Here is a 14,940-nt window from a genome sequence, read left to right on the forward strand (position 1 = left end):
CGGCATCCGAGGAAAAAAAGGTTCACCATCACTGCCCTAGAGTGTGAAAAACAGCACAACAGGCAAACCAGAAAATGGATTTTTGGTTTGCCTGTTGTTGTTTCTCACATCCCAGGACTTCAGGATGCTTCCCTGAAGACGCCGGAGTGTGAAAAACAGCACAATGGGCAAACCAAAAGTCTATTTTTCGAACTTCCAGTTTGCCCACTTGGCCATTTTTTCACTGTTCCAGGCTTCAGTAAGGCCTGTCCGCATGTGTGAGGATGGGAGGCTTGTGCGCAAGCTCAGGCAGTATGGTGTGTGCGTGCATGTGTGTGTGTGGGAGGAAATGGATGTGGGCAAATGCGCACATGCACACATGCTAACACGCATCTTCTTTTGGCATGCAAACCAAAACAGGTTCGCCATCACTGGTATACAGTCTCCTGTTTGAGCAGGGGTTGGACTAGATGACCTCCAAAGTCCCTTCCAGAGAGGGGTGGGATGTGGCTGGACTGGAGGGAACGCAGTGGGGTAGTGAAAATGGAGCTCCACCCCAGAGCATACAATTTGCACTGAAAGATGTTGAGCCACGCCCACAGTATGTTAGTAAACATTTTGGTAGCCCTTCACTACTTCCAGCCCTATGATTCTATGAATCTTAAGGTGAATAAGATCAGCTAGCTTTTGTCTGTGATGCTGTGGAAGCACTGGGATGGTATCAAGTCTCCAGCCTTGAGCAGGAGGTTGGATTACAAGAGTCCTCCAAGGTCCCTTCATTCCTTTTTCTATGTTCAATATACAGTGTTCCCTTGACTTTCGCGGGGGATACGTCCCAAGACCACTGTGAAAGTCAAATTTCCATGAAGTAGAGATACTCCCTTCCTTTCTTCCTTCCTCCCCCTGCCTCCTCCATTCCTGGTTTTACTTACCCCCAGAACCCGCAGGGGCAACGGGGCGGCAAGCTGGGGGCTATGCTGCGCTCACTGGAGCGGTGGCAGGCGACAGTAAGGCTCGGCTTCAATTGGAGCGTACCAACGCTCTGAGAATTAAAGGGGAGGGATCGGGAGGTTGGGGCGGAAGCAGAGCTTTTATTTAAAGAAGCAGGATGGCTGGGGTGGGGGGGAGGAGGATGAGAGTACAGTATTGTACATCGTGCAGCCATGGGAAACCCCGTGTTGTTCAAAAAAACCTGGAGTATTTTTTCAATAATATTTTTTTTTAAACCGTGGTATAGACTTTTCGCGAATGTCAGACCCACGAAAGTCAAGGGAATGCTGTACATTTATCCTTCCATGATGGCTTTGCTACAAAAAATAAATTCCAACTGCTTTGACTTCTGATGGATTTTTTAAAAAGCACAGTGCTTCTTGTAACTTGCACGGAGTGTTCAGGTTTTAGCAGAAAAGTTACCAGAAGCAGCACTGCCAGCTGTGTCAGTGGACAAGTAGAGAGTGGGAATCCAGGGTCTGTTTTGTGTGCAGTTCTGTTTGGAGGTTGCACAAACCTAACTCACTGAAATAACAATGTAGGAGAGTGTCTTGTTTCATGACCCACCACACGCCAATCATTTTGCTTGGTCAGTTGCCTGGAGCCCTGGACTAATAATTTACCAATGTATTTGAAATTATCTTTGCTCTGAACTGAAGAAGCTTCTTGGATGAGAAGCAGAACATCTTCAAAGAAAAACAAACTCCAGTTGCCTCTTGAAAAAAACACCATTATTTTTCCCCCTGTCTTTTTGCAATTATCTAGTCGAGACTTCATTCTTTATCGACACCCTGGAAAACCTGCTTCTTATGCTACTGACAACGGCTTTGAGGATAAGGTAAGCAAGCTTGACATTTGAGAGAAAAACTGAAAGTACCACTCTATGCATTAGGTGACGTGCAAATCTGTTGTTTTTAGCTAACAATCACTACAGCCATTGGGAGAATATAAAACTTTTTTGTTAATTTCCAATTCCTGAAATTATTATTTTTATTTATTAAATTTATATGCCGCCACTCTCCGAAGACTCAGGTTGGCTTACAACATATAAAAATAGTATACATCGAGATATAATAATTAGGTTAAAATTAAGAATTACATTTAAAAAGAAATTAAAAGGCCTATGAACATGCACACATACTCATTCAAACAAACCTACTATACATTCATTGGCCAGGAAGTAGAATTTAATGATCCCAGGCTTGGCGGCATAGTTGATGAGAACACAGATTGGCCAAGCAGCATTTTCAATGAGGTTTTTTTTTTTAATTTTAGTCCAACACTTTCACTGCAGTTTTTTTACCCATATAAAAATGCATAAGAACTTGATGAATGAATTGGTTAACTGTTATTAATATAATAGTAGCTACAAAAAATTTGCAGCCAGTGTTTTTTTAATTTAATTTTTCTGATCTAGAACCACCAGAAGAAAACTTAATTTTTCCACAAACCATGTTCTATGACACATTCAGTACTGTAGCTTACATGGCTACATATTTAGTCTAAAGAAATGTGCACAGTTTCTATAAAAAGATCTGATTTTAAAAGCATTGGGTCTCATTTAATTAAAACAAAACCTGAAGGATGATACATATTTTGATGACTTGTGTTGTTGGCAACTGAGTTGATAAAATGCTGTGCTTTCTACTCATTGCCCTTGTTCCAGTTTAAATTTTCCAGATACATTCTTGACAAGTTGTATACCCTTTAAAAGAAAGTGCTAATTAGCACAGGATTAAGCTGAGCTGCCAGATACTTCTGGCAGATTTGTCTAGACCCGTTGATGTACTTAGCCAGTGATAAAATATTGTGTGTGTGTTTGTGCATGTATAAGCAGGGTCCCTTTTCATGAAACCTTGTTCATCACTATTAACACCTCTTAATGAAAGATTTTGCTGATGGATTTCTCTGAAGATTTATCAGTTCATTCAAAGTATGCAGGACTTAGTCACATATTTTCTGAATGTTTCAGGGCCATGAATGTTGCCAATTAGAATTTTATTTCAAAATAGTTAACTGTAGAAATTTAATTGTCAATACAGTGGTGCCTCCACTTAAGAACGCTTCTACTTAAGAACATTTCTAGATAAGAACCGGGTGTTCAAGATTTTTTTTGCTTCTACTTAAGAACCATTTTCTACTTAAGAACTCAAGCCTGGAAAACTTTTCCAGGAAATTTGAGAGCGGTACGAAGGTCCGGCCAGTTTCCTGCCATTCCCCCTTTAATCCCGGCCATCTCAAGCTGCCAGAAGAGCCTTTCAGTGGCACTTAAGGAGGCTTTGGCAGCCCAGAGCGAACAGAGTGTTTTCCTTTCTCTGGGCACTTGGAAAGGGAATAAACCAGTTCGCTGTGGTGACTCCCTCGCGCTGCCTCCCATACAGCCGAACCAAGGAGTCACCACAATGAAGGAAATTGGAGCTGTGAGTTCCGCCACCTGTTTACTGGATCTATGTCCCTCTTGGCTGGTTTCGGCCAGTCGAGAGGTGACACAGAGCTGGGTCCAGGAGATTGTCAATGCCTCCTTGGGGAAGGCATCCTTTCCGGCCCTTTATAAGGAAGCACTCGTGCGCCCCCTCCTCAAGAAGCCTTCCCTGGACCCAGCCGTGTTTAATAATTACCGTCCAGTCTCCAACCTTCCTTTTATGGGGAAGGTTGTTGAGAAGGTGGTGGCACTTCAACTCCAGTGGTCCTTGGAAGAAGCCAATTATCTAGGTCCTCAACAGTCTGGATTCAGACCCGGCTACAGCACGGAAACTACTTTGGTCGCGTTGATGGATGATCTCTGGCGAGCCCGGGACAGGGGTTTATCCTCTGTCCTGGTGCTCCTTGACCTCTCAGGGGCTTTCGATACCATCGACCATGATATCCTTCTGCACCGGCTGGAGGGGCTGGGAGTGGGAGGCACTGTTCTCCAGTGGTTCTCCTCCTACCTCTCCGGTCGGTCACAGTCAGTGTTAGTGGGGGGTCAGAAGTCGACCTCGAAGTCTCTCCCTTGTGGTGTGCCTCAGGGGTCGGTCCTCTCCCCCCTGCTATTTAATATCTACATGAAACCGCTGGGAGAGATCATCCAAGGGCATGGGGTGAGGTATCATCAATACGCCAATGATACCCAGTTATACATCTCCACCCCATGTCCAGTCAACGAAGCAGTGGAAGTGATGTGCCGGTGCCTGGAGGCTGTTGGGGCCTGGATGGGTGTCAACAAACTCAAACTCAATCCAGACAAGACGGAGTGGCTGTGGGTCTTGCCTCCCAAGGACAATTCTATCTGTCCATCCATTACCCTGGGGGGGAATTATTGACCCCCTCAGAGAGGGTCCGCAACTTGGGCATCCTCCTCGATCCATAGCTCACATTAGAGAAACATCTTTCAGGTGTGGCGAGGGGGGCGTTTGCCCAAGTTCGCTTGGTGCGCCAGTTGCGGCCCTATTTGGACCGGGAGTCATTGCTCACAGTCACTCATGCCCTCATCATCTCGAGGCTCGACTATTGTAATGCTCTCTACATGGGGCTACCTTTGAAAAGTGTTCGGAAACTTCAGATCGTGCAGAATGCAGCTGCGAGAGCAATTATGGGCTTCTCTAAGTATGCCCATATTACTCCAACACTCCGCAGTCTGCATTGGTTGCCGATCAGTTTCCGGTCACAATTCAAAGTGTTGGTTATGACCTATAAAGCCCTTCATGGCATCGGACCAGAATACCTTCGGGACCGCCTCCTGCCGCACGAATCCCAGCGACCGGTTCGGTCCCACAGAGTTGGCCTTCTTCGGGTCCCGTCGACTAAACAGTGTCGTCTGGCGGGACCCAAGGGAAGAGTCTTCTCTGTGGCGGCTCCGACCCTCTGGAACCAGCTCCCCCCTGAGATTAGGATTGCCCCCACCCTCCTTGCCTTTCTCAAACTCCTTAAAACCCACCTCTGCCGTCAGGCATGGGGGAACTGAAACATCTCCCCCTTGCCCATGTTGTTTTGGTGTTTGATCGATTGTGTGCTTGTTTTTTATATATTCTGGGGTTGTTTTTATGAATCTTTAGCTTAAAATTGTAATTAGATTGGTGGGTATTGGATTTGTCACTATGTACTGTTTTGCCATTGTTGTGAGCCGCCCCGAGTCTGTGGAGAGGGGCGGCATATAAATCCAATAAATCTAATCTAATCTAATCTAATCTAAAGGCTCCGGCTACAAAGCAAATGAGCAAGAGGAGAGAGGAGACTTCACCATGGGAAGGAAGAGGAAGCAGGTAGCAGCAGCAGCAGCAGCTGCTTTTCGGTCAAAAGAGTAGGAGATTCCCCCCTCTCACCTGTCTGGGTTTCTCTCTCTGGCGCAGTGTATGGGAGGCAGCCTCACGATGAGTGTATGGGAGGTGCATGCTCTTCCTCACCGCCTCAGAGTCCCTCTTTTTTAAAAAAAGCCTTAAAATTTTGAAATTTTTTGATTCCCCTCCCCTCACCTTCTTCCTTCGGCAGTGACTGTCCTCCTCCTCTTCCTCCTCCTCCTCCTCCCACCCAATTCCAAGCTTTTATTTCTTTCCTAATGGGTTTGCACGCATTATTTGCTTTTACATTGATTCCTATGGGAAAAATTGCTTCTACTTAAGAAAGTTTCTACTTAAGAACCTGGTCACAGAACAAATTAAGTTCTTAAGTAGAGGTACCACTGTATTATGATGCTAATCTTTAGGCCTGGACACATTCTGATGTCAGTCTATTAACTTTATGCATTGTACTGCCTACTGGCATCTGTATAAAAGCTTTATATCATGGTCCTCAAACTACAGCCCGTGGGCTGCATGTGGCCTGCCAAAGCCATTAATCTGGGCTGGTCAGGACAATGAGGCTGCCCCACCCACATCGTCTGTCCACCCTTCTGCCGAGCACAGGACCTAGCTTCATAAGGCTGGGTCTGAAAGGCAAGGCCAACAATTTTGGGCTGCAAAATGTTGCTGCAAGTGGGAGAGGTGAAAAATAGGCTGCACAAATGCCCCAGGCAGCCAAAAAATGGGCAAAATGGGCCATTTTTACCTCCCCCAGCCCCAGGAGAGAGAGAGAGAGAGAGAAGAGAGATTTCTCAAGCTCTTTGGGGCTGGGAAGAATTGCTGCAAAATTGAGTTTCCTGAAGTGGGTCATTTAGACTCCTAAACAACTGAAAAAAATGATCTAGTAAAAAGAAAAGTCAACCAAAAGAGCAATATGCAAACAAAAGCAAGTAAAACACTCCCAAGAGCAAAACAAATTAAAGTTGAATTTGTGTGCATTGTTTAATGCAGTGTTTCCTAACCTTGGCAACTTGAAGATACAGTATTTGGACTTTAACTCCTAGAATTCCCCAGCCAGCGAATGCTGGCTGGGGAATTCTGGGAGTTGAAGTCCAGATATCTTCAAGTTGCCAAGGTTGGGAAACACTGGTTTAATGGACAAGTTGGCCACACCAACCTAGTCACATGACCACCTAGCCATGCCCACCCAGTCACATCTATCCATGCCCACCCAGTCACCACCTAGCCATGCCCACCCAGCCTATCCGGCCCCCCCAACACTCTGCGGCACTGTGAATTGTCCCCCTGTTTAAAAAGTTTGAAGACTCCTTTATATGAAGCATTTCACAGTTTCTCATTTATGCTAAAGTGTAAAGTATATGCCATCCCTTTAATTGTACAGTGATACCTTGTTTTACGACCTTAATTGGTTCCAGGACAAGGTTCGTAAGGTGAAAGGTTCGTAAGATGAAACAATGTTTCCCATAGGAATCAATGTAAAAGCAAATAATGCGTGCAAATCCTTCGGGAAAATCCCAAACTTTAGAAGGTAGGTGAACAGAGGGCAGGGAGGAGCAACAAAAGGGGGCGGGTGGAAGAAGCAAGGCTAGGCTAAAGGGTGAATGGGAAGGAAGAAAGGCAAGGGGGTGCCCCTCCCTTTTCTTTCTTCAAAAGACAGCCTTTCAGTGCCTCTGCAAGCACTCGGTTCTCCTAGCTTTGTTAATGCAAACTCTCAGTCTCCAAGCTGCCCCCTCCATTTTCTTTCTTCAAAAGACACTCTTTCAGTGCCTCTGCAAGCACTCCGTTCTCCTAGCTTTGTTAATGCAAACTCTCTGTCTCCAAGCTGCCCCTCCCTTTTCTTTCTTCAAAAAAGAAAAAAAAGAAACCCCTTCATCCCAGCAGCAGTGGCTTGTGTTCATAAGGTGAAAATAGTTTGGAAGAAGAGGCAAAAAAATCTTAAACACCGGGTTCGTATCTCGAAAAGTTCGTTAGAAGAGGCATTCGTAAGACGAGGTACCACTGTATTTGCATCTGTGATACAAGAATAGTATAGTAGAAACTGGATCCTATAGGCCAGTGATGGCGAACCTTTATTCCCTCAGGTGCCGAAAGAGCATGTGCGCATGCTATCAAACATGCGTGAGTGCCGACACCCATAATTCAATGCCTGGGAAGGGCAAAAACAAGTTCCCCCACCCCCCCAAGGCCCTCTTGAGGCTGGAAACAGCCCGTTTCCCAACTTCTGGTAGGCCCAGTAGGCTCGTGTTTTGCCCTCCCTTGGTTCCAAAGGCTTCCCTGGAGCTGGGGGAGGGTAAAAATGCCCTCCCCCATCCCCCTGGATGCTCTCTGAAAGCCAAAAACGCCCTCCCAGAGCCTCTACGCAAGCCAAAAATTAGCTGGCCAGCACACACATGCATGTTGGAGCTGAGCTAGGGCAATGGCTCACATGCCAGCAGATATGGCTCCCCCTGCCAAATGTGGCACCTATGCCATAGGTTCGCCATCACTGCTATAGGCTATTTTAATCTTGTTCTAAGGTGAATATTAAAAATACACTGTCCTTTTAATAGCATATCTTCATCATATCCAAATAACTAAAGTAGGGCATTTAGAAAGAATTAATAGATTAATGGTATCTTTATTCATTGGACAGCTCCTTCCTTGTGATATATAACTGGATGTGTTCACAAATATACAAATCAATTTATGACATCAACAGCATTTGCAAAATGTGCTTCATAAAATAATATCACTATCATACATTATGCTTTTTTATGCATAGACGTAATTTTAAAAACACCCTTTTTATTTGAACATAAATCATTCTGGCATTTAATCTACGAATGACATTTAACTTCTGTCAATGGCAGAAGCATGCTCACTGTGCTTCTGTATGGGGAGAAAAACAACACATGTTTTAATATTCCCAGAATTATTTTTACAGTAAGACTTTTGCCTTTCAGATTCTACTCTGCTGTTCTGGTAATGGTCATTATGATTCTGTATATACTAAACAGTTTCAAGCCAACGCTGCAATCTGCCAGGGTAAATAAAACATTGCCTTTTCTATCCTACTACTCTGTTTTAAGTAGCATAATAATAAATCTATTACTTGTGAGATGTTTGTTAAGAATATCCTGGAAATGTCCTATTTTTAAAAGCATATTGTAGTTATCTGCTATTTAGCTGTGTCTGTACCTTGTTCATTCTATGGAATAGCACACTCCATCCTTCTATCTTGCAGCTCTTCCTTCAGATCTGCTTTGGTTATCCTGGTGTCATCCTTTATAACAGTGGTTCTCAACCTGGGGGTCAGCACCCCTTTGGGGGTCGAACAACCTTTTCACAGGGGTAGCCTAAGATCATGGGAAAAGACAAAATTCCCATGGTGTTAGGAACTAAAGCTTCTATTCTGGCACCTTGGAACATATTTTTACAATCCGACCAATCAGGCATTTACAGTGGGAGTGTCCCTCTCACCTTCCTGCCAATCAGCTTAAAGTTCTATTGGGAGAATTGATGCTAGACTTATGGTTGAGGGTCACCAAAACATAAGGGGTTATTAAGGGGTCATGGCATTAGAAAGGTTGAGACCCTCTGCTTTATAATGTCCAGCCAGTGGATGCTAGGTTGGCTACTTCCCCTTTTTCTGCTGATCACTCCCAACATGATTGGCTTTTCGAGTCAGTAGCTCTGATGACATGACCAAAGTATGACAGCCTCTGTTTGGTGATTTTGGCTTCAAGTGATAATTTGGTGAGGTTTGGTCTAGGAGTTCTTTGCAATTTTTTCAGCCGATGGGATGCATAATTGATGTATAATAGTTGCCTCCAGAACCACAGTTCAGAGGTGTCTACCCTTTTGTCCTACCTGCCTGTTTAAAGTCCACATTTCATAGCCATAAATAGAAATTGGAGAAAAATTATTATGTTAAAAAGTGTTTCAGCTTATAACCGTTTTATAAAGATACAACCCTTTTTTTTTTGCCTAGCTGTCCTTTATGAAATTCTGTACAAAAATGTGTTCAAAGTGGATGATGAAGAATTGAAAACCGCCCTTGAGATGTTTCGAAATGGGGCTAAGAAAAACAGAAACAGTGCATCTGTTGGCAGCGAAGATTCAACTTTTGATTGCCTTCCTGACAGGGCATCCAGAAATGCTCAAGAAAAGAGGTACACTCTGAAAATTGAAGAATTACAGTTAAAGTCACAGTAGATTTCATGAGATGGTGTACCAGAGCATCTTAACATCTCATGTCTAAGAGGGGAAAACTCCATAAGAGTTTTCTCTTTACACTGCTCTGGTTAAACACTTACATGTATTAAATAGGCAACACCTTTGCTACCTTTAGCACAGGTGGCTATCCCAATTTAGCATCCTTTTTCAGTAGTCAGACAAAATTAATTTTGCCAATGAATTCTGAAAGTTGTTTCTTAAGAAATTTAGAGAGAAGACACACTAGGTGCAAGAAAATCAATATCTAGAATGTATCTATAAGTAAAGGTGGTGTGAACCCAACCCCACCAGCCAACATTAAGAAAGTCAGAATGTATATAGCCTTCAGGATAGTATCTTAAATGCTAATCTTAGGGTAGATCTAGTATCTTAGAACCTCCAGGAGAAATGTCCCAAACTTTATAGTGACTTCATTCAGGTCATCTTCCTAGCTTGCTCACCATCTGGGCTGAGTTGCTGTTTATGAAACAAGCCATCAACTGACTCTGCTTCTTGTCTTGCGTTTGTTGATAGCTATTTTCCCTTCCTTTCCTAGCCTCCTCTCATGGATGGAAATTCTTTTGTGGGAATTGCAAAGTTACTGTCATCAAGTTGTTTTTGTAGGCCAAATTCTAAATCCAGGTGGTGACACCAGGGAGTTGTTTCCCAGATCATTCAACACTGGGTGGCACCATAGTGCTGCTGCTTTTCGCTTTTCCTGCTTCTGAGTTTCAGCACTGGACAGCGATGGATAGACATGGTTTGCTGTTTTTGTGATCCAATGTCTCTTTATTGTTTAGATTGGAAGACTGGGCAAACTTTTATTCCTCTCACCCAGTGGAGGAAAAATGCAAGCAAGTCACAGAGGAAGGAAAGGTTTGTCAATTTTCAGACGAGATTCCATGTGTGCAGGCATCAAGCACTGTTTCATGGCTTTACTTCTTCCTCCTTTTTACTTTGCCTCCTCTTACGATGCTACGCTGCTCTGGTTAAACACTTACATGTCTTAAATGTTTAAGTTTGGTTCCAGGGGAATCAGATTCAAGGGCTTGAAAAATAACCTTGGAAAAATAAATGTATCATTAATATACTGCTGGCTTTCTTGAGCTGTGCTACTAAATGTGGCATTTGAATATTCTGTTCTTAAGCCTTCCTTGTTCTACAAAGAGGGTTTAAAAAAAAAAAGCAATGTCTCCTTTGTCATATTCCCCCTTTTTCTCTATGTAGTTTTTTTCAATTCTATCACTTCTTTTGATTTAACAAATAATTATAGAGTCAGCCTCTAGCTTTTTACCACTTTGCATTAAATTGCTTTTATCTGTCTGGATTTGAATTAACTGCAGGTAGTCCTCAAATTACAACCACAATTGAGCCTAAAGTTTATGTTGTTAAGTAAGAAATTTGTTAAGTGAGCTTTTACAACATTTCTTGCCCCATTGGTTGATTGTGGTTCATAAATTGGTAATAGGCTTATTAAGTGAATCTGGACTCCCCATAATGTGAATCAGTTGCCAAGTATCTGAATTTTGATCACATGACTATGGGGATGCTGCAAAGATTATGTGTGAAAAATGGTCATAAATAACTTTTTCTAGTACTTGTTGTTAACTAAATGAACTGTTGTAAGTTGAGGACTACATATATAATAGGGGTCTCCAACCTTGGCAACTTTAAGACTTGTGGACTTCAACTCCCTGAATTCCTCAGCCAGCATGTCTTAAAGTTGCCAGGTCTTAAAGTTCCATGGTTGGAGCTCAGAACTATAACATGACTTTGCACCATTCAAAATATGGGTGATACAGGGCCATAATGTAGTTTATCTAAACCCAGATAACTGTTGGGTTTCTCTGCTGTTTGCCTAAACCCAAAGTAATGGCTGAAGCAATCCTTCAGGAAATTGAGGCAGGATCCAAGACTAGGAGTGAGAAATCAAAATTTCTCTACTCTTGTTTTACTGTGTCCTGTCTGCATGACATAGGGCAGGGGTGGGCAAAATTGGCTCTTCTATGACTTAGGGACTTCATATCCCAGAATTCCTGAGACAATCATGCTAGCTCAGGAATTCTGGAATTTGAAGTCCACATGTCCTAGAAGAGCCAACTTTGCCTACCTGTGGTATAGGGGATTATTTTTTGAAAAGGACTCTGATCAGGTCACCATGCACATATTTTTCTCCTTAGCAGAAGATAAGCAAAATGGCAACATAAAAATTGAAAATGGGACTAGCTATCTATGATTTGATGTAGTTTTATGCTTGTATGTGTGCAACATGTATGTAAATCTTGTGCCTGTGGTTAATACTGAGTGTACTTTAGTCTAGGATTAACTAGCCCAAACTATGTCTTTTTTTTTTTTTTACTTTTGTGGTCATTGGCTATGAGAATTATAAACAGAAGTCTCAAGAGGAGAGGACTGCTTGATGCTTGTCTCCAGGATTGGAACAAGCTCTAAATTATTTCAAATAAAAGCAATTAAATTAGCTTGTCTCCCAGCCTCAGAGATTAGTGAAGTGTAAAAATGCTTAATCAGTGGTTCAAAGGTTTTTTTTTAATTCCATTGTTGTGGTACTATTTGATATTTATCTTCTAATTGCCACGTGCAAGTTGAAATTCACATATTCTTCCTAGAATATGGGAAGTTGGCATGTGGCAATTAATAACAACAACAACAACAACAACAACAACAATAATAATAATATAACAACAGCAGCAGCAGCAGCAGAGTTGGAAGGGACCTTGGAGGTCTTCTAGTCCAACCCCCTGCTTAAGCAGGAAATCCCACACTACTTCAGACAGCTGGTTATCCAACATCATCTTAAAAACTTCCAGTGTTGGAGCATTCACAATTTCTGGAAGCAAGCTGTTCCATTAATTAATTGTTCTAACTGTCAGGAAATTTCTCCTTAGTTCCAAGTTACTTCTCTCTTGTTTAGTTTCCACCCATTGCTGCTTGTCCTGCCCTCAGGTGCTTTGGAGAATAGGTTGACTCCTTATTCTTTGTGGCAACCCCTGAGATACTGGAACATTGCTATCATGTCTCCCCTGGTCCTTCTTTTCATGAAACTAGCCATGCCCACTTTCTGCATCCATTGTTTTAGCCTCTAATCACTTAATCATCTTTGTTGTTCTTCTCGGCACTCTTTCTAGAGTCTCAATAGAGTCTCAATTAGAGGACAACTATCAAATAGTAGGTGCAAAGTGAAAATTAGTAGATAGGCTTGAGCATTTCTTTTACAGTTGGCGGATTGAAAGCCATTGTGGCCAGCAGCTTTTCTGATTTGCTCCTCTTCAACTTCACAGCCTCCTGAAAACCAAAGGATGCCCTTTCCCTACAAAGTATTGAAAGCCCTGGACTCTGAGATCTATCGAAATATAGAGTTCGATGTTTGGCTGGAGAGCAGAAAAGGTAGTCTTGTCTTAGGATTTGTTTTGCACTTGAAAAATCTGTTCCATACCTTTGCACTTGATGGCTGAAGTTAAGCAGATGTTATGTCCAAAAGGATGAATACAGCTAGCCAAGCAGCTGAATTCCCAGTTCCATGCATATGAAATTCTCATGTCGTTACCCAAGCTGCATTGGCCTTAATAAATGCATAATTCCAATGGACCTTGGAGTTTTCTTCTTGGGTTGTAGTTGGTCAGTTGAATCTATGGATGTTGGCCATGTTTCATATCCTTTCTGCTTTAGCAAAATGGTACTCTAGTACTATTTTACTAATTAGTACTACTGTTGTCCTTCAAAATTCATCCTAGATCCTAAGGTAAATCATGTGCCCATGGGTATGCTGAAAAGGATGTAACTCTGAAAAATGACTGTAAGTCATTTTTTTCAGTGCTGTTGTAACTTTGAATGGTCAGTAAGTGAACTGTTACAAGTGGAAGACTATCTGTATTGGAAGTATTACCCTAGAACAGGGGTAGGCAAAGTTGGCTCTTCTATGACATGTGTACTTCAACTCCCAGAATTCCTGAGCTAGCATGATTGGCTCAGGAATTCTGGGAGTTGAAGTCCACAAGTCGTAGAAGAGTCAACTTTGCCTACCCCTGCCCTAGAAGGTAGTTCTTGGAGATGCACTCTTAAAACATCTGCAGAGCACCAGATAATATATTAGAAACAGGGTAGGAGCTGACAACAAAAATGTAATTCTTATTTTGGAACTATTTGACTTATATTTTCCTTTATCGAACTGGAAGCAGCTAAGTGGAAATGAAACTTAGAAGTTTTAATTATGAAGTTCCCAGTAACCTATGAATAATTTCATCCTGCCTGTATTAGCTTGTTTATTTGTTGTACAAGGAGTCCTTGTTTAGTGACTGCCTTGTTGAGTGACAGCTTGCAGTTAAAATGGTGACTTAAAAAAAAACAACCTGCAGCCAGCCCTCTAATTTATGATCTTCCCAGGTCATCCAGCAATGGCAGACTGAAGTCAGCGCAGAATCATGATTTCGTGTAATACCTTCTTCATTTAATAACCGAGTTGCTGATCCCAATTGTCATTAAACAAGGACTATCTGTGCAACCTTCTCATTTATGCCCTCCCTATTGTTGAATGGGAATCCCTAGGTAGTATGTGAAATCCTTTGCATTGGAGGAGGAAATATAGATGTAATATTCATTGGGTATGCATAATGTTCTTCCAGCTGCTTCTAACATCAGGAAAATAAACCAGCTACACAATATTATTTTCCAGGCAAAGAATTCTACCATCAGATTACTATCCACAAATGCCTGATAAATAGTTTAAGTTTTCTTTTGATCTTCCTTTATAGAACTTCAAAAAACAGATTATTTGGTGTTTGCTGGAAGACAGTACTATATAGGAGACAAATGCCAGGTTAGTGCTTTGGACATGCTCTAATTAAACTTACTGAATGCAAAAGGTCTATTTGGTCATTGTGGAAAAGAGTTATTTAAAATCATTTGCAATGAGCAGAACCAATTTTTTTGGTTTATTAATAAAATTCCTGGTTTCTGGTTTTGATCTAATTGCCTCATTTAAAAGTGCTCTGCAGAAGTAGGAATAGGAATCTTCAGTTAGTTTCCTGAGCTTTCTTATTGTATAATAAGAGCTCAGTTAAATTGAGGATTTGTTGAGATCGCCTCTTTATAATTCCAGCAACTCCACTGTTTGATCCCGTTTTCCACTTTGATGATCAACAACCCTTAGAGATGTGTGTTGGGCAGCATATTTATTATATTCAACTTGATGAACCCTTTAGGGCCTGTTGGAAAAATGGAAAGGGATTGCTACATCCATTATCATGACTTACTAGAGTAAACAAGTATAAATCTTGACATTTTTTGCTCGATCTTGTTTCCATTGTTTTTTTATGTGAGCCAGCTTTCCGTGGCGCAGAGAATAAGGCTATGTTTTCTATGTCAGAATTTCCATGAGTTTGATATCTCTGACCCTACAATAACAGATTTTTCTTTTTTTAAAAAAATAATGTTTATTATTAACATTAAAAAGGGGAGACAAACATAACAGAAAAATGGTATA

General features: G+C 41.9%; 1 protein-coding gene across 1 annotated transcript in view; it reads left to right on the top strand.

The window, feature by feature from the left end:
• The window catches only part of ALG13 (ALG13 UDP-N-acetylglucosaminyltransferase subunit), an 83,762-nt gene that overhangs the window by 26,642 nt on the left and 42,180 nt on the right, over nucleotides 1–14,940 (top strand). The window contains exons 10-15 of the mRNA XM_070760129.1: nucleotides 1,735–1,807; nucleotides 8,189–8,270; nucleotides 9,217–9,397; nucleotides 10,241–10,316; nucleotides 12,740–12,845; nucleotides 14,210–14,274. Coding sequence (XP_070616230.1) covers nucleotides 1,735–1,807; nucleotides 8,189–8,270; nucleotides 9,217–9,397; nucleotides 10,241–10,316; nucleotides 12,740–12,845; nucleotides 14,210–14,274 — 583 coding nt within the window. The remainder of the gene's footprint in view (nucleotides 1–1,734; nucleotides 1,808–8,188; nucleotides 8,271–9,216; nucleotides 9,398–10,240; nucleotides 10,317–12,739; nucleotides 12,846–14,209; nucleotides 14,275–14,940) is intronic.

The sequence above is a fragment of the Erythrolamprus reginae genome, chromosome 8 (assembly GCF_031021105.1).
Source record: "Erythrolamprus reginae isolate rEryReg1 chromosome 8, rEryReg1.hap1, whole genome shotgun sequence".
Taxonomy (NCBI): Eukaryota; Metazoa; Chordata; class Lepidosauria; order Squamata; family Dipsadidae; genus Erythrolamprus; species Erythrolamprus reginae.